The sequence below is a fragment of the Bufo gargarizans genome, chromosome 8, assembly GCF_014858855.1.
Source record: "Bufo gargarizans isolate SCDJY-AF-19 chromosome 8, ASM1485885v1, whole genome shotgun sequence".
NCBI classification, from domain to species: domain Eukaryota; kingdom Metazoa; phylum Chordata; class Amphibia; order Anura; family Bufonidae; genus Bufo; species Bufo gargarizans.
Window position 1 is genome coordinate 190,652,549 of NC_058087.1, and position 22,446 is coordinate 190,674,994.

General features: G+C 46.7%; 1 protein-coding gene across 1 annotated transcript; it reads left to right on the top strand.

The window, feature by feature from the left end:
- The first annotated feature begins 11,092 nt into the window (after window positions 1-11,092).
- On the top strand, window positions 11,093-19,421 carry RABEP2 (rabaptin, RAB GTPase binding effector protein 2). Its single transcript, XM_044303752.1, has 11 exons — window positions 11,093-11,248; window positions 12,381-12,655; window positions 12,979-13,095; window positions 13,177-13,275; window positions 14,035-14,166; window positions 15,073-15,211; window positions 15,507-15,518; window positions 15,591-15,646; window positions 15,941-16,039; window positions 16,353-16,469; window positions 18,957-19,421. The coding sequence occupies exons 2-11, from the start codon at window positions 12,398-12,400 to the stop codon at window positions 19,056-19,058; spliced, it is 1,131 nt and encodes a 376-aa protein (XP_044159687.1). The 5' UTR covers window positions 11,093-11,248; window positions 12,381-12,397; the 3' UTR covers window positions 19,059-19,421.
- The last annotated feature ends 3,025 nt before the right edge of the window (window positions 19,422-22,446 follow it).

Below are 22,446 nucleotides of genomic sequence, written 5' to 3' on the forward strand. Positions count from 1 at the left end.
CTGTCCGCGAATACAACAAAACCAGAAGATGAAGGAAGTTCAGTCAAACCGCGAGTTCTGGACACTTTCAACAGGAACATCACAATTTCTTATCCCAAAAACGTAAGCTGGCCCCATGGAGGCGGAGTCACAGTGGAATTTCTCATGGACGTCCGTACGCATCCTGCGCCAAAATACGCCCGTGATCTGCATCCCAAAGGGGTTTTTGCATAGAAAAAATTTCCACAATTTTTGTGGCTTTTCACTTACTTTTGGCAGAATACAGGATTACATCATTAGCGGGGCTTCACGCGGATCTGTGGCCGTGCACTGGATACATTTTGGGAAATATTCACAATTCGAGCTCTACATGGAGCTCCCTCTAGTGGCGGCTGCAGGAAGCCAGAATTTTACTATTTAATTTGAGCTGTGGGTCTTGCCCCAAGGACAATGCCCAGCTGCTCCGTGTTCAGTCTGTCCCCATGGACTTTTAAGGTGTCACAATTGACACCCATCAACCTCCACAATGTATAAGGGCACATATACATGTAGAAGACCCCTTTAATATTAGACTTTACACAAATTTGATATTGATGACCAGTTATCAATATCACATCGTGGGGGTCCAACACCCCACACCCCTGCCAATCAGCTGATAGAAGGGGCTATGATCCTAAAATAAAGCACAGCAAGCACAGCGCCATCTTTTCTGTAGTGGCAGTGCTTGGTATTGCAGCCCAATCCCACTGACTTGATTTTTTCATTGTCGCCTTCCAAGAGCTATGACTTTTTTTTATTTTTCCATCCATGTAGAGGTAGGAGGACTTGTTTTTTGCAGTAAAAGTTGTAGTTTTTGATGGTGCCATTTTGGGGTGCGCATAACTCACTGATTTAACTTTTATTAACTCTTTCAGCTATACTGCCTCTGAGTTTTTGCTATACATTTTTCAGTGTTGCATTTTTCAGTATAAATAACATGATAACATTACTCGCTGGGTCAGTACCATTACAGCAATATCAAATACCTATATATATAAAAAAAAAAAAAAAAGTTTTTGAATCGCCACATCCCAAGACCCATAACTTTTTTATTTTTATTTCTACAGAGCTGTGTGAGGGCTTGATTTTTTGCGGGACGACTTGGTATCATTTTGGGGTACATAGCACTTTTGATTGCTTTTGATTACTTTTTTTTGTGGCAATTAAGCAAAAAAACTGCAATTTATAACAACATTCACCGTATGGTATAAATCCACATGATAATTGGGCAGCACAGGTCCTTACAGACACAGCGATACCAAATAGGTGGTGGGAATCTTTTTATTTTGGGAATTTTTTCCATTATAAAGCTTCTTTTTTAAAAAAAAGGGGTATTTATTTATAAAAAAAATTAGTTGTTTTTTGACCCTTTAGGAGTTCCACAAGGAGTCGTTCACAGGCAATCTTTTGATTGCTTTTATAGTGCATTGGACAGCTTATGCAATACAATGAATTATACTGTCAGTGCTATACTGACAGTCACCATCAGGATGCGCCAGAGAGGCGCAGCCTGACCGGAAACACTGCAGGCAGGTCTGGGGCCCTCACAGACATCAGCATCCCATGATATCATTTGTGGGGTGGACAGATAGAGTCTGCTCCCTGTGTATCTGCTTAGATGCCGCAGTCGCTATTGGCCGCAGCCTTTAAGGAGTTAAACAGCCCAAATTGGCGCTTCTGCATTTCCATGCCATTAGAACAAAACCCTGTTTCTCAAGTGAGGGCCGAGCCCCCGGTCAGGGGGGGCCGCTGCAGTGCTTATTCTAGGCTGCCATAAAAAGGCAGTGGCCTAGACTAAATCCCATTAAAGTCCACCGTAAAAACACGACAGTGGCGGCCATTAAGGGGTTAATGGTGCTGAAGCATCTTATAATACCACCAGAAACGAAACAGACGTCCCGTCGGAGGCGGATGTGCAGTAAAAGGCACTTTCTTCAATGACCGGCCTCCTGCGGCTTCCTCGCTTCCTTCTTTTTTTGACCACCAGAGTGGAAAGAAAAGTGCAAGCGGATAAGGAGGATTTTTTTTTTCTGCTGAAGGACTTGTGAACTTCCAGTCTTGCTCACTATAATTTCCTTTTTTTTTTTTTATCTAAATAAATCCCAAATTCTGTGCTGATCCGTTTCTTCATATTTCTTTGTGGCCGTCGCAGCTCCGTTTTTCTGATGCAGATCTCCAATCCTTTGCACAGACATGGATGTAATTGACAGAATTCTGTCTTCCTGTGGCCACCACAAGAGGGAGCTCACCGCATATACATTAGACCTCAATGATAGTACAGCAAGCAGAAAGCTCCTGAGCTCCCCCTAGTGGTGGCTGCAGGGAGATGTAACTTTTTTTATGTCATTGCACGCAGGAGATTCAGTACTAGCTATGCAATATTATATACAAGCAGAAGGACCCGGCTTCGCAAGGGTATATTTCATCTATATAATGTAATGTTTCTGTGTGTCGTTAAAAGATATCGACAGTATCCCCCATAACAGTGACCTCTACAGCAACCTGCCCCTTTAACAGTGAACTCCACAGTGCCCTGCCCCTTTAAAAGGGGACCATCACAGCAGCCTATCCCCTTAACTTTGACCTTCACAGCAACCCGCCCCTTTAACAGTGAGTTTCACGGCAGCCCCCTCCCTTAACAGTGACCTGACAGTACCCTGCCCCTTAACAGTGACCTCCACACTGTCCGCCCCTTTAACAGTGATCTCCACAGCGACCTGCCCCCTTAACAGTAACATCCACAGTGAATGCCTCTTTAATAGTGACCTCCACAGTGCTTGCTCCTTTAACAGTGATCTCCACAGCGACCTGCCCCCTTCACAGTAACATCCACAGTGAACCCCTCTTTAACAGTGACCTCCACAGTGCCCGCGCCTTTACAGGGAGTGCAGAATTATTAGGCAAGTTGTATTTTTGAGGATTAATTTTATTATTGAACAACAACCATGTTCTCAATGAACCCAAAAAACTCATTAACCACCTCAGGACCGCCGTACGCAGGATTGCGTCCTGCCGGCGGTCCTGCTCTTCTGGGTGGACGCATATACGCGTCCTCCCGCGAGAGCCGAGATTTCCTGTGAACGCGCGCGCACAGGCGCGCGCGCTCACAGGAACGGAAGGTAAGCGAGTGGATCTCCAGCATGCCAGCGGCGATCGTTCGCTGGCAGGCTGGAGATCCGAATTTTTTAACCCCTAACAGGTATATTAGACGCTGTTTTCATAACAGCGTCTAATATACCTCCTACCTGGTCCTCTGGTGGTCCCTTTTGTTAGGATCCACCACCAGAGGACTCAGGTAGGTCAGTACAGTCGCACCCAACACCACACTACACTACACTACACCCCCCCCCCCCCGTCACTTATTAACCCCTTATAAACCCCCGATCACCCATGATCACCCCATATAAACTCCCTGATCACCCCCCTGTCATTGATCACCGCCCTGTCATTGATCACCCCCCTGTCAGGCTCCGTTCAGACGTCCGTATGATTTTTACGGATCCACGGATACATGGATCGGATCCGCAAAAAGCATACGGACGTCTGAATGGAGCCTTACAGGGGGGTGATCAATGACAGGCGGGTGATCACCCATATACACTCCCTGATCACCCCCTGTCATTGATCACCGCCCTGTCACTGATCACCCCCCCTGTAAGGCTCCATTCAGACATCCGCATGATTTTTACGGATCCATGGATACATGGATCGGATCCGCAAAACACATGCGGACGTCTGAATGGAGGGTGATCAATGACAGGCGGGTGATCACCCATATACACTCCCTGATCACCCCCTGTCATTGATAACCCCCCTGTAAGGCTCCATTCAGACGTCCGCATGCGTTCTGTGGATCCGATCCATGGATCCGTAAAAAATCATGCGGATGTCTGAATGGAGCCTTACAGGGGGGGTGATCAGTGACAGGGGGGTGATCACCTTGATTACCCTGATCACCCCCTGTCTTTGATAACCCCCCTGTAAGGCTCCATTCAGACGTCCGCATGCGTTCTGTGGATCCGATCCATGTATCCATGGATCCGTAAAAAATCATGCGGATGTCTGAATGGAGCCTTACAGGGGGGGTGATCAGTGACAGGGGGGTGATCACCCTGATTACCCTGATCACCCCCTGTCTTTGATAACCCCCCTGTAAGGCTCCATTCAGACGTCCGCATGCGTTCTGTGGATCCGATTCATGTATCCATGGATCCGTAAAAAATCATGCGGATGTCTGAATGGAGCCTTACAGGGGGGTGATCAATGACAGGGGGTGATCAGGGAGTCTATATGGGTGATCACCCCCCTGTCATTGATCACCCCCCCCCCCCCCCCCCCCCTGGTAAGGCTCCATTCAGACATTTTTTTTGGCCAAGTTAGCGGAAATTTTTTGTTTGTTTTTGTTTTTTCTTACAAAGTCTCATATTCTACTAACTTGTGTCAAAAAATAAAATCTCACATGAACTCGCCATACCCCTCACGGAATCCAAATGCGTAAACATTTTTAGACATTTATATTCCAGACTTCTTCTCACGCTTTAGGGCCCCTAAAAAGCCAGGGCAGTATAAATACCCCACATGTGACCCCATTTCGGAAAGAAGACACCCCAAGGTATTCCGTGAGGGGCATATTGAGTCCATGAAAGATTGAAATTTTTGTCCTAAGTTAGCGGAAAGTGAGACTTTGTGAGAAAAAAACAACAAAAAAAAAAATCAATATCCGCTAACTTATGCAAAAAAAAAAAAATTCTAGGAACTCGCCAGGCCCCTCATTGAATACCTTGGGGTGTCTTCTTTCCAAAGTGGGGTCACATGTGGGGTATTTATACTGCCCTGGCTTTTTAGGGGCCCGAAAGTGTGAGAAGAAGTCTGGGATCCAAATGTCTAAAAATGCCCTCCTAAAAGGAATTTGGGCCCCTTTGCCCACCTTGGCTGCAAAAAAGTGTCACACATGTGGTATCGCCGTACTCAGGAGAAGTTGGGGAATGTGTTTTGGGGTGTCATTTTACATATACCCATGCTGGGTGAGAAAAATATCTTGGTCAAATGCCAACTTAGTATAAAAAAATGGGAAAAGTTGTCTTTTGCCAAGATATTTCTCTCACCCAGCATGGGTATATGTAAAATGACCCCCCAAAACACATTACCCAACTTCTCCTGAGTACGGCGATACCACATGTGTGACACTTTTTTGCAGCCAAGGTGGGCAAAGGGGCACATATTCCAAAGTGCACCTTTCGGATTTCGCAGGCCATTTTTTACACATTTTGATTGCAAGGTACTTCTTACACATTTGGGCCCCTAAATTGCCAGGGCAGTATAACTACGCCACAAGTGACCCCATTTTGGAAAGAAGACACCCCAAGGTATTCCGTGAGGGGCATGGCGAGTTCCTAGAGTTTTTTATTTTTTGTCACAAGTTAGCGGAAAATGATGATTTTTCTTTTTTTTTTCTTTTTTCCTTACAAAGTCTCATATTCCACTAACTTGTGACAAAAAATAAAAAATTCTAGGAACTCGCCATGCCCCTCACGGAATACCTTGGGGTGTCTTCTTTCCAAAATGGGGTCACTTGTGGCGTAGTTATACTGCCCTGGCAATTTAGGGGCCCAAATGTGTGAGAAGAACTTTGCAATCAAAATGTGTAAAAAATGCCCTGCAAAATCCGAAAGGTGCACTTTGGAATATGTGCCCCTTTGCCCACCTTGGCAGCAAAAAAGTGTGACACATCTGGTATCGCCGTACTCAGGAGAAGTTGGGCAATGTGTTTTGGGGTGTCATTTTACATATACCCATGCTGGGTGAGAAAAATATCTTGGTCAAATGCCAACTTTGTATAAAAAAATGGGAAAAGTTGTCTTTTGCCAAGATATTTCTCTCACCCAGCATGGGTATATGTAAAATGACACCCCAAAACACATTCCCCAACTTCTCCTGAGTACGGCGATACCAGATGTGTGACACTTTTATGCTGCCAAGGTGGGCAAAGGGGCACATATTCCAAAGAGCACCTTTCGGATTTCACCGGTCATTTTTTACAGATTTTGATTGCAAAGTTCTTCTCACACATTAGGGCCCCTAAATTGCCAGGGCAGTATAACTACGCCACAAGTGACCCCATTTTGGAAAGAAGACACCCCAAGGTATTCCGTGAGGGGCATGGCGAGTTCCTCGAATTTTTTATTTTTTGTCGCAAGTTAGTGGAATATGAGACTTTGTAAGGAAAAAAGAAAAAAAAAGAAAAATCATTTTCCGCTAACTTGTGACAAAAAATAAAAAATTCTAGGAACTCGCCGTGCCCCTCACGGAATACCTTGGGGTGTCTTCTTTCCAAAATGGGGTCACTTGTGGGGTAGTTATACTGCCCTGGCAATTTAGGGGCCCAAATGTGTGAGAAGAACTTTGCAATCAAAATGTGTAAAAAATGGCCTGCAAAATCTGAAAGGTGCACTTTGGAATATGTGCCCCTTTGCCCACCTTGGCAGCAAAAAAGTGTGACACATCTGGTATCGCCGTACTCAGGAGAAGTTGGGGAATGTGTTTTGGGGTGTCATTTTACATATACCCATGCTGGGTGAGAAAAATATCTTGGCAAAAGACAACTTTTCCCATTTTTTTTATACAAAGTTGGCATTTGACCAAGATATTTTTCTCACCCAGCATGGGTATATGTAAAATGACACCCCAAAACACATTCCCCAACTTCTCCTGAGTACGGCGATACCAGATGTGTCACACTTTTTTGCTGCCAAGGTGGGCAAAGGGGCACATATTCCAAAGTGCACCTTTTGGATTTCACCGGTCATTTTTTACACATTTTGATTGCAAAGTTCTTCTCACACATTTGGGCCCCTAAATTGCCAGGGCAGTATAACTACCCCACAAGTGACCCCATTTTGGAAAGAAGACACCCCAAGGTATTCTGTGAGGGGCATGGTGAGTTCCTAGAATTTTTTATTTTTTGTCGCAAGTTAGTGGAATATGAGACTTTGTAAGAAAAAAAAAATATATAAAAATCATCATCATTTTCCGCTAACTTGTGACAAAAAATAAAAAGTTCTATGAACTCACTATGCCCATCAGCGAATACCTTAGGGTGTCTACTTTCCGAAATGGGGTCATTTGTGGGGGGTTTCTACTGTTTGGGCATTGTAGAACCTCAGGAAACATGACAGGTGCTCAGAAAGTCAGAGCTGTTTCAAAAAGCGGAAATTCACATTTTTGTACCATAGTTTGTAAATGCTATAACTTTTACCCAAACCATTTTTTTTTTTGCCCAAACATTTTTTTTTTTATCAAAGACATGTAGAACAATAAATTTGGCGAAAAATTTATATATGGATGTCGTTTTTTTTGCAAAATTTTTCAGCTGAAAGTGAAAAATGTCATTTTTTTGCAAAAAAATCGTTACATTTTGATTAATAACAAAAAAAGTAAAAATGCCAGCAGCAATGAAATACCACCCAATGAAAGCTCTATTAGTGAGAAGAAAAGGAGGTAAAATTCATTTGGGTGGTAAGTTGCATGACCGAGCAATAAACGGTGAAAGTAGTGTAGTGCCGAAGTGTAAAAAGTGCTCTGGTCATGAAGGGGGTTTCACCTAGCGGGGCTGAAGTGGTTAATATCAAAGCTGAATATTTTTGGAAGTAGTTTTTAGTTTGTTTTTAGTTTTAGCTATTTTAGGGGGATATCTGTGTGTGCAGGTGACTATTACTGTGCATAATTATTAGGCAACTTAACAAAAAACAAATATATACCCATTTCAATTATTTATTTTTACCAGTGAAACCAATATAACATCTCAACATTCACAAATATACATTTCTGACATTCAAAAACAAAACAAAAACAAATCGGTGACCAATATAGCCACCTTTCTTTGCAAGGACACTCAAAAGCCTGCCATCCATGGATTCTGTCAGTGTTTTGATCTGTTCACCATCAACATTGCGTGCAGCAGCAACCACAGCCTCCCAGACACTGTTCAGAGAGGTGGACTGTTTTCCCTCCTTGTAAATCTCACATTTGATGATGGACCACAGGTTCTCAATGGGGTTCAGATCAGGTGAACAAGGAGGCCATGTCATTAGATTTTCTTCTTTTATACCCTTTCTTGCCAGCCACGTTGTGGAGTACTTGGACGCGTGTGATGGAGCATTGTCCTGCATGAAAATCATGTTTTTCTTACCTTGCAGACTTCTTCCTGTACCACTGCTTGAAGAAGGTGTCTTCCAGAAACTGGCAGTAGGACTGGGAGTTGAGCTTGACTCCATCCTCAACCCGAAAAGGCCCCACAAGCTCATCTTTGATGATACCAGCCCAAACCAGTACTCCACCTCCACCTTGCTGGCGTCTGAGTCGGACTGGAGCTCTCTGCCCTTTACCAATCCAGCCACGGGCCCATCCATCTGGCCCATCAAGACTCACTCTCATTTTGTCAGTCCATAAAACCTTAGAAAAATCAGTCTTGAGATATTTCTTGGCCCAGTCTTAAAGTTTCAGCTTGTGTGTCTTGTTCAGTGGTGGTCGTCTTTCAGCCTTTCTTACCTTGGCCATGTCTCTGAGTATTGCACACCTTGTGCTTTTGGGCACTCCAGTGATGTTGCAGCTCTGAAATATGGCCAAACTGGTGGCAAGTGGCATCTTGGCAGCTGCACGCTTGACTTTTCTCAGTTCATGGGCAGTTATTTTGCGTCTTGGTTTTTCCACATGCTTCTTGCGACCCTGTTGACTATTTTGAATGAAACGCTTGATTGTTCGATGATCACGCTTCAGAAGCTTTGCAATTTTAAGAGTGCTGCATCCCTCTGCAAGATATCTCACTATTTTTGACTTTCCTGAGCCTGTAAAGTCCTTCTTTTGACCCATTTTGCCAAAGGAAAGGAAGTTGCCTAATAATTATGCACACCTGATATAGGGTGTTGATGTCATTAGACCACACCCCTTCTCATTACAGAGATGCACATCACCTAATATGCTTAATTGGTAGTAGGCTTTCGAGCCTATACAGCTTGGAGTAAGACAACATGCATAAAGAGGATGATGTGGTCAAAATACTCATTTGCCTAATAATTCTGCACGTAGTGTAACAGTGACCTCCACAGTGCCCGCCCCTTTAACAGTGACCTCCACAGTGCCCTGCCCCTTTAACGCTAGGGCTATACGACGACATGTGTCGCGCAAAATTTTGTCTGAACAATTTTTATAATGATAGGCTATGGTGTCGCACTGCGACATGTGACATGCTGCGACTGCGACACGACAGTCACAAAAAATCCATCCAAGATGGATTTTTCTGTGACTGTCCCCTCGCAGTCGCAGCATGTCACATGTAGCAGTGAAGTTGTGCCCTATGTGTCGCGCGACATGTCGTCCTGTAGCCCTAGCGGGACAGACAGACAGAAGCTCATTTTTATAATATAAGAGATTAGTATTTAGAAGCCTGGTAGAGTTCGGCCTCCAGCCCCGTGGACCCCCGTACTCAGACGAGGACTCGCTGCTTTGTGTGCACTGCGCTGAGGGTTAATGGAGTGTGGAGGGTCTTCCTCTGAAGTCAGTCCCACGCGGCTGCATCCTGTTTGTGGCTCTCACTCGCTGGAGGATGTGTTATTTTTGTCTGGTTTTACGTTGCACGACCTGGTTGATACAGGAGGGTTTGGAATCGGCTGTGAAATGCTGCCAGACCATGCGAAAAGCAGCTGACACTTTGAGATGCTGCATCACTGGACTGAGAGAAGCAGGGTGGTCATTTCGCAGCCATTTAGTCCATTCCGACCTCGCTAAGAGATGTTGGGGGCAGTAGTTACGTGAAAGCACACGCAGAGTATAGGCCCCAGACACCAGTAGAGAAGATCGTTGCCCCCCCAGCCAGACACAGGCGACCCCTTCATTACACCCGTCTCTGCCCGGATCATTTTCGCAACAGATTTGGTGTCCCTGCGCCCATTACTATTGACAGTCACCCACAGTGGGGTAATGAACCAGTTGCTCCGGACCAGAACCGGATCGTCTTTAGTGATGAATTCAGGTTCTGTTTGGGATCCAGTGATGGTCGGGTCAGAGTTTTACCATCCGGCCCGGGATTTGTGTGTTGCGTGGATTCCTATAAGGGCTCATTCAGACGACCGTATGTGTTTTGAGATCCGCAAAAAACGGATTCCGTCCACAGGCGTTCCGCAGAATGGACACGGCCAGCCCAATGATAGAAATGCCTATTCTGGCCTGCCATTGCGGACAACAATCGGACACGTTCTTCTTTTGAACGGACGTACGGTCCCATTAAAGTGAACGGGTTTGCATCCGTTCCGGACACATAAAGACGGTCTTGTGAATAAGCCCTACATTGTGCTTCTTACAGTGCACCGACGGCGTCTGATGAAGAAGGAGACGGCCTTTGAAACGCGTTACGTGTATCCTGCGCCCCTCAGTTTCTTTTGGACGCTTATCTGTAATTTCGGGGATCCGGTGGATTACTGGCTGGCGGTGCGGCGGTTACCTGCGCTCCCTCCTCTGGAGGCTTCACCTGCCTGGATTACCTACCTGTCCGAGGTCTCCTTTACATGCAGTTCATCACCCGTATCCATCATTTTGGCTAAAAAACAGCCCTACGTGTGGCGCCATTTTTTCGAATATGGCGTAGGCTGCGTCTGTGGCAGATGTGAACACCACAGCCAACCCTAAAGATGGACACAGACGTCTGACCGCCTCATCAGGGAGTCATCATTGGTCTCCAGCCTCATATTAGGTGCAAGTGTCTGCCAGACATGTCTCCAGAAGCACAAGGATCAGAGAGGTCCTTCTCACAGGAGATTGCTGAATCTACCCAAGCACTGCCCACCTGCAGACATCATGGATATAGCACTGCTTGCTGTATCTTGGACCAAACTCTGCTTGCTGTGTGTGTCCACAAAGCTCTCCAGGATGAAGAGGCCTACGACGGAAATGGCCGAAGCCTCTGAGCCAAGCGCTGACGGAAATCCCCGAGCCGCCGCCGCCAACACAATGGGAGACGATTGTAGCGGGCAGGAGGAGGCCGAGCGCTGACGGAAATGACCGAAGTGGTCACAGAGCCGAGCGGCCACGGAGATTACCGAGCGGATACGGAAACGTGTCCCATGCGGATGCGGATTTGCTTAGTCCTGAGCAGGAAAGTTGGGGGTCGGGAGGAGGAGAAGAAGGGAAGGGCTCCCCCAAAAAGTCTGAGGGCAAGCCCGAGAAGCCTGCAGCAAGGGTCGGTACAGACTATGCGTCCTGCGTGGCGTTATTACTTTCTGTCATATGGTATGGATAATGCAGGGATTTACTGCAACCCCCAGCATGCTTCAGTCAGGGAATGCTGGGGGTTATAGTACCACAGGAGGTGCATGTATCCATGAATGTATTGTCATTTGTGATTGTATAAAATGATGCCTTTATTAAATAGTGGGAGTAGTAGTTATAGCAGTAGTAGTTATCTTTGGAGTAGTAGTAGTTATAGTAGTAGTAGTTGTAGTTATAGCAGTAGTAGTAATATTTGGAGTAGTAGTAGTTATAGCAGTAGTAGTTATATTTGGAGTAGTAGTAGTTATAGCAGTAGTAGTTATATTTGGAGTAGTAGTTAAATCTGAATAGTAGTAGTTGTAGCAGAATAAAAGGGCTCATGCACAAGCTGTATGTATTTTGCTGTCTGCAAAAAACACGGAACCACAAAAAAAAAAACGGATGATGTCCTCGTTGCATCCGCCCCCCCCCCCTCCCCCCCGGATCCACTGTAACAATGCCCGTCCTTGTCCACAAAACGGACAAGAATAGCACATGTTTTATTATATTGCGGAACGGTCTAGCAAACATACGGAAACGGAATACACATGGAGTCATTTCCGCTTTTTTGCGGCCCCGTTAAATTTAATGGTTCTCCATATAGGCCGCAAAAAAAACCGACAAGAAATACGTTTGTGTGCATGAGCCAGACACATGGTGAGCAGAGCCGATGTTATCTGTACCTACTGCAAACACAGCGCGTCTGTGCAAACATACCCCCATCAGATAACACTACCAGCACGTTGCGGCTCCACGCGGTCACAGAACACTTGGGAGGAATCCAGCGGGTATTTGCCGTTGAATCCACGGATATCGGACCCCTCTGGCTTCTGCTGCTGAATCCAACTGCTCAACGGCTCCGCAGGTGGACCCCTCGCAGGGACCGTATGAAGGACAGGGCAGATTCCGGTCTCCATATTCCGCCATCTAGTGCGCCGACCCTTCAGATCCCCCTCCTCCTCCCCAATAGATAAGGCTGAGACGCTGTGGATCCGTTCCGCTAGACGCCCCATTAACTGCTCCGCTTCCCGTGTCTGATGTGCGTTACTTCTCGTGTCCTGCAGGAAACCGCCGTGCATTGATGTCTCAGGAAGAAGATGGCAGCTTTGGGCCGGACCCCCTCACCTCCTCTCCGGAGGGCCCCTCAGACGACTCGGAGCTCCTGGCTGCGGCGGAGGCCTTTGCCCGAGGCTTTGATTGCGTCTCAATTTCCTCTTTTCCGGGGGACAGGCTGATCCAGGGCCAGGAGGACACGGCCTCCCTCATTTCCACCGCTACCCTGGTACCCGAGTGCATATACATCCCTCCGGCGGGCTACCAGCTACTGTCTGAGCAAGAGGTAACCGGGCCGAGCGGCCCCCCAAAAAGACTAATGAAGCAGCGATGAAAATAGCCCTGCCATCTTGTGTCCACGGCTCCTATACAGGTTTATGTGTTTCCATGGTAACAGACAACAATCAGATCTTGTGTAGTCTGATCCCTGTGATATGTCCCCTACTTTTTGCTTACCTCGTATGCTACTAAGAATTAGAGGACTGCAGGGTCAGACTACACAGGGTGTGTTTGTAGTCTGTTACCATGGAAACATATAGACTTTGATAGGACTATTAGGAAAGTCGTGACTTTTTTTCAGTTTTGGGGGTCTCGTTCTTCACCTTCCAGTTTGCCCAGCAGAAGGCCGCCCTGCAGAACACGGCGGAGCGGCTGGAGAAGGCGACGCAGGAGAAGGAGGCTCTGCAGGATGCTCTGAGATGCAGCTCGGAGGATTGCGCCCACCAGGTGAGTGATTATACAGACGTGTCTCGCCACATGGGGGTTATACTTCTTTATGTTCACGCGCTCCCGCCGCGTCTCCCGCAGGTGAAGCAGTTACTCGATCAGATAAAGAATTCGGAAGAAATTCTGCAAAGTCTGCAGAAAAACATGGCTGACAGCCAGCAGAAGACCGCGCAGAAAATGGTGAGATCTGCTTCCGAAATCCTTCTCCAGCTGCGTCTGAATCAGTGCAACTTTTGCAGTATATAGTCATTTTTAACCCTTTTATGTCTGCTGTGTCTCCAGCATGTCATCCGTTTTCACTTGAGGTTGTACGCCAGCTGCCTGGCATTGAGCCGACAATCCAGAACGTTAGGCCCCTTTCACACGAGCGAGTTTTCCCGCGCGGGTGCAATGCTTTACGTGAACGCATAGCCCCCGCACTGAATCCGGACCCATTCATTTCAATGGGTCTGTGCAGATGAGCGTTGGTTTTCATGCATCACTTAAAATCGCAGCACGCTCTATATTCAGCGATTTTTCACACGACGCAGGCCCCATAGAAGTGAATGGAGCTGCGTGAAAATGCGAGTGCGGATACGATGCTTTTTTTCACGGATGGTTGCTAAGAGATGTTGTTTGTAAACATTCACTTTTTTTATCACGCGCGTAAAAAACGCATCAAAACGCATTGCACCCGCACGATAAAAACTGAACGCTATCGCAGACAAAACTGAATGACTTTGTTTGCGAATTCGCGCATTTTTCACTGAACGCATCCGGACCTAATCCGCACACGCTCGTCTGCCAGCGGCCTCAGATTTCTGGGTTCATCAGTTGCCAGATAATCCTGATATTTTCTGATAATTGTCCGGAAATGATGGGCATTGGCTCAGTTATTCCCCATCCTCTTGTTTTGTCGTTTTCGGCTTCACGCTGTCCGTTTTCTTGTTTTATACGCAGGCTGCTTTAACCGCCTCCTTCAGCCGCTTGTGTCAGGAGGTGAACTGTCTGAGCGATGAGAACGAGAAGCTGAGGACGCTCAGTTTACAAGCGCCCCCCGCAGGACAGACCGCGCAGCTTTCATCTCCGCAGGTAGGTATGCACAGCGTCAGTCAGCAGATACAAAAGCCTGCAGTTTATGAACGTGTAAATATTATACGGTTTTTTTACACTGAAGGAACAAATTTGGCGTCTTCACCACATAAAGGTGTGACCTGCAGAACCTGCACACGTCTTATACACAGTGGCCAAAGCTATAGGTCAGGGATCCGCAACCTTCGGCCCTCCATCTGCTGTGAAACTACAACTCCCAGCATGCAGACATGCTTGACTGTTCTTCTAACTCCCACAGAAGTGAATGACGCATTCGGGGATTTGGTTTCTGAACAGATGGAGTCCCAGAGGTGGCTGATCCCTGCTATAGGCGGTCCGATATTCATAATATCGCGCTGCTGTCATTGACGCGGTGGAGTTGTGTGGATGGCCAGCAACGTGACCTGCATCCCATAGAACCCCCCCCCCCCCCCCAATAGAAGTGCACGCGTGGTTTTCGGGAAGCGTTGCAGGGCATTCTTGCGGGAAGCGTTGCCGGTCGTTCTTGCGGGAAGCGTTGCCGGTCGTTCTTGCGGGAAGCGTTGCCGGTCGTTCTTGCGGGAAGCGTTGCCGGTCGTTCTTGCGGGAAGCGTTGCCGGTCGTTCTTGCGGGATGCGCTGCCGGGCGTTCTTGCGGGATGCGCTGCCGGGCGTTCTTGCGGGATGCGCTGCCGGGCGTTCTTGCGGGATGCGCTGCCGGGCGTTCTTGCGGGATGCGCTGCCGGGCGTTCTTGCGGGATGCGCTGCCGGGCGTTCTTGCGGGAAGCGCTGCCGGGCGTTCTTGCGGGAAGCGCTGCCGGGCGTTCTTGCGGGAAGCGCTGCCGGGCCTTCTTGCGGGAAGCGCTGCCGGGCCTTCTTGCGGGAAGCGTTGCGGGGCATTTTTGTAATGTCTCCTATGGTTTTCCAGATGGCGGCGCAGCACAGACAGGAGCGATTGTGCATCGAGATCGTGTCGCTGCAAGAGGAGCTGAAAGCAGAACAAGTGGCAAAGCAGGACCTGGAGGAGCAGCTGAGGCGGGCGATGGACACTCACACCGAGGAGAGGGGTGAATGGGTTAAATCTGTAGAGTGGGGTCACTTCTCCTCCCCTGGGGTCTTAGATTGGGTTCTGGGTCCCCATATTAATACCCATAGCTACAAAGACGGGGGGGGGGGGGTTGTTATCTGCTGTACAGTAGACTGCTCTCTGTGCTGCACAGACTTGTCTCAGACCCCAGTAGAGATCATGAGACGACGCCAGAAACCATCAGGTAGGCGCGTACACGCTGAGGGTATACGTGCAGGGACCTCGCAGTTAACGTCATCTCTTTCCCTTCTCTCCTCGTGTCCTCCTGACTGCAGAGATTATGGAAGGTAGGTGCCGTGTCCTGGGCGGGGGCGGGCGTGTCCTCAGACGTCTCTCACTGGTTATCTGTAATTTTGCAGCCACCCTTTCCAGCCTGAGGACTGAGATGGAGCGGATACAGCAGGACAGGAAGCAGGTGAGATAAAGATGGACGATGGGAGTTAAACTTCCTTCACAGTCATCTTGCGTCTACAGTCCCCGATTTTCCTGCCAGTCCATAGCTTAAAGAGGTGAAGCTTCACCAGTTCACTTTTTCATCTATGGGACCACCTTGACTAATGCACCAGTTGCAGCAGTATTTTGCTTTTTCTCTCTCCTGTGCTTTACACTGCAGCTCTGCTTCTTCAGAAATGATCAGGTAACCTGCTTGGGGGAGCCTAGAAATCGAACCAAGCTGACTGCACTTTCATTTCTCCTTTGCTCCCTACAGGCCGAGATTCAGCTGCAGGAGTCGGAGGGTCAGGTCCAGAAGCTCTGGGAGTCCCTTGGGGACCAGGAGAAGATCCTGCAGAAGGAAAAGGAGGAAAAGGTACAAGTTCCCCGAGTCGTCCTCCTCCGCCACATTGTTACAAATTGTATTCATCCATTTTTTGTGTGCTATCTGGTCCTGGGAAAGCTGGGTGACGTCAGTATGGCTGCCATTAGAGGAGTTGTCATCCAGCTACATTATAATCCTGCCTCCATGTTACTATATAATCGTTCAGGATTCTTGGAAAGCTGGGTGGGAAGCTGTAACCACAATGTCACCCAGCTCTCCCAGATACAACCAAGAAGCGGCTGCACAGAATAGTTCTATTCCATTTTGTCCGAGGTGCGGAGGTCACGCGTCCTCTCCTCTCCAGGTCTCTCTCCGGATGTCGCTGAATGATGAGAGGAATAAGATCTCGAGGCTCCAGAGCGAACTGAAGACCAGCGAGGAGGTGCAGAGGGACTTTGTGCGCCTATCACAGAGGCTGCAGGTAACCGAACACCAGGGTCAGGTGTGTGGGCGGCTGCCCCCAACGTAATCCGCTTATAATAGTGCTGGAGCGGCTGATATCCGTCACATGGGATGTAATGTCCCTGGAGGTTATATCAGTGCTGGAGCATTATAAGAGGAGCGGCCGATACCAGTCACATGGGATGTAATGTCTCTGGAGGTTATATCAGCACTGGAGCGTTATAAGAGGAGCGGCTGATATCAGTCACATAGGATGTAATGTCTGGAGGTTATATCAGCGCTGGAGCGTTATAAGAGGAGCGGCCGATACCAGTCACATGATGTAATGTCTCTGGAGGTTATATCAGTGCTGGAGCGTTATAAGAGGAGCTGCTGATATCAGTCACATGGGATGTAATGTCTCTGGAGGTTATATCAGCACTGGAGCGTTATAAGAGGAGCGGCCGATACCAGTCACATGGGATGTAATGTCTCTGGAGGTTATATCAGGACTGGAGCGTTATAAGAGGAGCGGCTGATATCAGTCACATGGGATGTAATGTCTCTGGAGGTTATATCAGCACTGGAGCGTTATAAGAGGAGCGGCTGATATCCGTCACATGGGATGTAATGTCCCTGGAGGTTATATCAGCACTGGAGCGTTATAAGAGGAGCGGCTGATATCAGTCACATGGGATGTAATGTCTCTGGAGGTTATATCAGCACTGGAGCGTTATAAGAGGAGCGGCTGATATCAGTCACATGGGATGTAATGTCTCTGGAGGTTATATCAGTACTGGAGCATTATAGGAGGAGCGGCTGATATCAGTCACATGGGATGTAATGTCTCTGGAGGTTATATCAGTGCTGGAACGTTATAGGAGGAGCGGCTGATATCAGTCACATAGGATGTAATGTCTCTGGAGGTTATATCAGCACTGGAGCATTATAGGAGGAGCGGCTGATATCAGTCACATGGGATGTAATGTCTCTGGAGGTTATATCAGCACTGGAGCGTTATAAGAGGAGCGGCCGATACCAGTCACATGGGATGTAATGTCTCTGGAGGTTATATCAGCGCTGGAGCATTATAGGAGGAGCGGCTGATATCAGTCACATGGGATGTAATGTCTCTGGAGGTTATATCAGCGCTGGAGCATTATAGGAGGAGCGGCTGATATCAGTCACATGATGTAATGTCTCTGGAGGTTATATCGGTGCTGGAGCGTTATAAGAGGAGCGGCTGATATCAGTCACATGATGTAATGTCTCTGGAGGTTATATCGTTGCTCGAGCGTTATAAGAGGAGCGGCTGATATCGGTCACATAGGATGTAAGGTCTCTGGAGGTTATATCAGAGCTGGAGCGTTATAGGAGGAGCGGCTGATATCAGTCACATGGGATGTAATGTCTCTGGAGGTTATATCAGCACTGGAGCGTTATAAGAGGAGCGGCTGATACCAGTCACATGTGATGTGATGTCTCTGGAGGTTATATCAGTACTGGAGCATTATATGAGGAGCGGCTGATATCAGTCACATGGGATGTAATGTCTGGAGGTTATATCAGTGCTGGAACGTTATAGGAGGAGCGGCTGATATCAGTCACATGGGATGTAATGTCTGGAGGTTATATCAGTGCTGGAACGTTATAGGAGGAGCGGCTGATATCAGTCACATGGGATGTAATGTCTCTGGAGGTTATATCAGCGCTGGAGCATTATAGGAGGAGCGGCTGATATCAGTCACATGGGATGTAATGTCTCTGGAGGTTATATCAGCGCTGGAGCATTATAGGAGGAGCGGCTGATATCAGTCACATGATGTAATGTCTCTGGAGGTTATATCGGTGCTGGAGCGTTATAAGAGGAGCGGCTGATATCAGTCACATGATGTAATGTCTCTGGAGGTTATATCGTTGCTCGAGCGTTATAAGAGGAGCGGCTGATATCGGTCACATAGGATGTAAGGTCTCTGGAGGTTATATCAGAGCTGGAGCGTTATAGGAGGAGCGGCTGATATCAGTCACATGATGTAATGTCTCTGGAGGTTATATCAGTGCTGGAGCGTTATAAGAGGAGCGGATGATACCAGTCACATGTGATGTGATGTCTCTGGAGGTTATATCAGCACTGGAGCGTTATAAGAGGAGCGGCTGATATCAGTCACATGGGATGTAATGTCTGGAGGTTATATCAGTGCTGGAACGTTATAGGAGGAGCGGCTGATATCAGTCACATAGGATGTAATGTCTCTGGAGGTTATATCAGCTGGAGCGTTATAGGAGGAGCGGCTGATATCAGTCACATGGGATGTAATGTCTCTGGAGGTTATATCAGCTGGAGCGTTATAGGAGGAGCGGCTGATATCAGTCACATGTGATATAAATGTGTGTAGATGTGGTGATTTGAATACACATAGCGTCCCTGTGATAACACTGCATGGCTTGAGCATGTGACAGGAAGAGTTGTCATAGGAATCCAGGATTATGCGGCTTCAATCTTCTTTGTTTTCTTTTCCCGTGACAGGTCAGCTTGGAGAAAATCCGACAAGCTACTTCCATGGAGGACGTCCACGACATACTGGAAGGGACACGTTTCACGGACGTCAGCCAGTTGGGCGACACCTGACGCCACGAGCTGTGATGATATGGATGCTGTATACTGTGTATATAGAGCAATGCAATAATCAGTAGTGATTAACGGAATAACCGCGTCTTCCCTCCGGAACTAGGCTGATTCTATATTATGGATTGACCAAGCAATAAGGTTGTGTCCTAACGTTTAAGGGTTGTGTGCGGACAAAGCCCCGCTCACCTGTGGAGGCCAATGGAAGTATTACCTTCAAATGGCCATTGGCCCTTGAGGGTCGATGGGGGTTTCGGCTGCTGCAACGTTTATAATTACCCTACAAACTGAGACAGTGACAGAACTCGTTACCTTTTGTGACTACTAACGATCACTAACCACTTTATTAAAGGATCTTTTATATCACGTGTGTCATTATGTCTGGTTTACAGAGCGCCAATCCCCCCGCATAGACAGATAAATGATATAATTCTGCCTTCCTGCAGCCGCCACCAGGGGGAGCTGTCTGCATACTGATTATACATAGAAGACAATACTAACACTGTATGCCGTGATCTCCTGATTTCCCCCTAGTGGTGGCTGCTGGTAGATGGCATGTCCTCTATTAAACAGTGTCTACACAGTGGATAGTGAATGTAACCATATAGAAGCTTCATCATCTTTGACTTCACAGTGGTGTCTCTTTAATTTTCCACTCTCCCCGACCATTATCCACAGTGATGACTTACCTCTGTGTGGAGATGGGTTATATAGGTACTGGGCTCCCTAGCTTCCTCTATACTTGCTATCCTGCTAGTTTCCAGAAGTTTTGAAGATGTAGAGAAGTGGTTTATGGTGACACTATAATCCACAGATACTGGAAAGCATTAGCTTTAGGCCTCATGCACACGACCGTTGTGTGCACCCGTGGCCGTTGTGCCGTTTTCCGTTTTTTTTTTCGCGGACCCATTGACTTTCAATGGGTCCGTGGAAAAATCGGAAAATGCACCGTTTGGCAGCTGCATCCGTGATCCGTGTATCCTGGCCGTGAAAAAAATATGACCTGTCCTATTTTTTTCACGGCCAACGGTTCATGGACCCATTCAAGTCAATGGGTCCGTGAAAAATCACGGATGCACACAAGATTGTCATCCGTGTCCGTGATCCATGTCCGTTTTTTCCTATCATTTCAATGGCAAACTTAACTTAGATTTTTTTTTCATTTTTCATGTCCGTGGATCCTCCAAAAAACAAGGAAGACCCACGGGCGAAAAAACGGTCACGGATCACGGACCTACGGACCCAGTTTTTGCGGACCTTAAAAAAAAACGGTTGTGTGCATGAGGCCTTAGAATGTAAATCTGTTTTCCCTTAGTCTCGTCAGCAGCACAACATATGGGATTTCACCACCTTGCAGGCCGATAGGACAGATGAAACTTTTAATTGACACCTAAACACTATATGTAAGGTGTACTTTTAAATCTTGCTTAGGCCAAGTTCAGACTTCAGTTATTTGGTCCGTTATTTCCATCAGTTATTGTGAGCCAAAACCAGTAGTGAAGTCTACACAGAGATGAGGTATAATGGAAAGATTTGCACCTCTTCTGTGTTTTTGACCTGTACCCGGTTTTGGCTCACAATAAGGCCCCATTCACACGACCGTATTTATTATGCGGTCCGCGGGTCCATTGTAACATTGCCTATTCTTGTCCGCAAAACAGACAAGAATAGGACATCTTTTTTATCGAGGTACGGATATGGACAGCACACGGTGTGCTGTCTGCATTTTTTTTGCGGACCCATTGAAAGGTCATGTGAATGGGGCCTAACTGACCAAATAACTGAGATGTGAACTTGGCCTTAGCAGACTGACTAATATAGGAAAGGAGCCTTGTGCTGCTGACGGGACTAAGGGAAAACAGATTTAAATTCTGAATCGACTGCTTCCCTTACAGCAGCAAAACATATGGGAATGTAGCAAGTAAAATTGCCTATGGACAGACCTCTTGCAGAGATCTCAATAGTGACTACCAAAAGGAGCCTCTTCTGAAGATCTTTACAAAGACTTATCCTGCGTAAAGAAAAAATTAGGAGTGGTCAAAAAACCACCTTCCATTTATTTATTTTTTTATTGCCATATTCTGACCCCATAACTTTTTTATAGTTTTGTCTACGGAGCTGTTTGAGGGTTAATTTTTTGCGCAACGATCCATAGTTTTTAATGATACCATTTTGGAGTGTGTGAGACTTTTTGGTCACTTTTTTGGGAGCTGAAATGACAAAGAAGTGTCGAATCTGCATTTTTATGGTTTTTTTTTTCCGTTATGCTGTTTGTCGTATGGATAAATATTGTTATATTTTAATAGTAGCATAGTTTATAAGGCCGGAAAAAGACATTTATCCATCCAGTTTGGCCTGTTATCCTGCAAGTTGATCCAGAGGAAGGCAAAAAACCCTTGTGAGGTAGAAGCCAATTTTCCCTAGTATGGGCATTTTCACAAGCGGTGATGCCCATGATGTTTATTTTTTTCAGTGTTTATTTATTTTTATTCTGGGGGTGATTTGAATTGTTATATTTAAAAAATAAATAAAATTCTAAACCTTCCTACCTTCTTTTAGGCCCCCGAGGGCCTAACATCATGCAGTCCTTAGATTGCCAATTTTATATATCAATGGGAATAAATTAATTGATAGAACATTCAGTATATTCCAATGCAGTGCTGCCACCTGCAGGCCTACATTGGAATATTCTTGTGAAAAGCATTGGAGCCTCAGCAGGGCTCTTGAACCTTTCACAAGCAATGAACGGCTCCCCCCGATCACCATTCCAGGCCCAGAAGAGCAGCTCTTTTGGGTTTTGCAATCTCAGATGCTGTGATCACGTTTGACCACGTCACTTGAGGTGTTAAATGCCTGCAATTGGCGTTACCGCTGATCGCTGGCATTAGCCCTGGGTGTCTGCTGTATGGGAGGTCGGGAAAGGGTTAATATTAACAAGGAAGCAGAATAATGGCAGAGACCTCAGTATAACTGATTCCAGAAGAAATTTAGTCCAGAAACTGAAGCATCTTTGCTATTTGACCACATTGTAAAGGTCTACCTAAAGTAGTCCTTCAAGGGCTCAAAGGGAGGCTCACACACATTTTAATTAATTTTTTTTTTTTTTTGCCAATGTGATCCCACCGAGAAACAGGTTGGCTTGGGTCTGGAGAATAACTGATCATAGTATATGAACCAAAACGAAAAGGAAGCAGATAAATCAATAAACTGGTCTTGAATGTAGAAGGGCTAGCAACAATCTCAACCCTTGTGTCAATTGAGAGACGTAAACCATCCAGAAGACCCTTTTATTAGCAGGTCCTCTAATAACATCATGATTTATCTACACGAGTATGATAACCCATACACTATCAGGCCGATAGACATGATGGCTATGAGAGATGTAATGCTG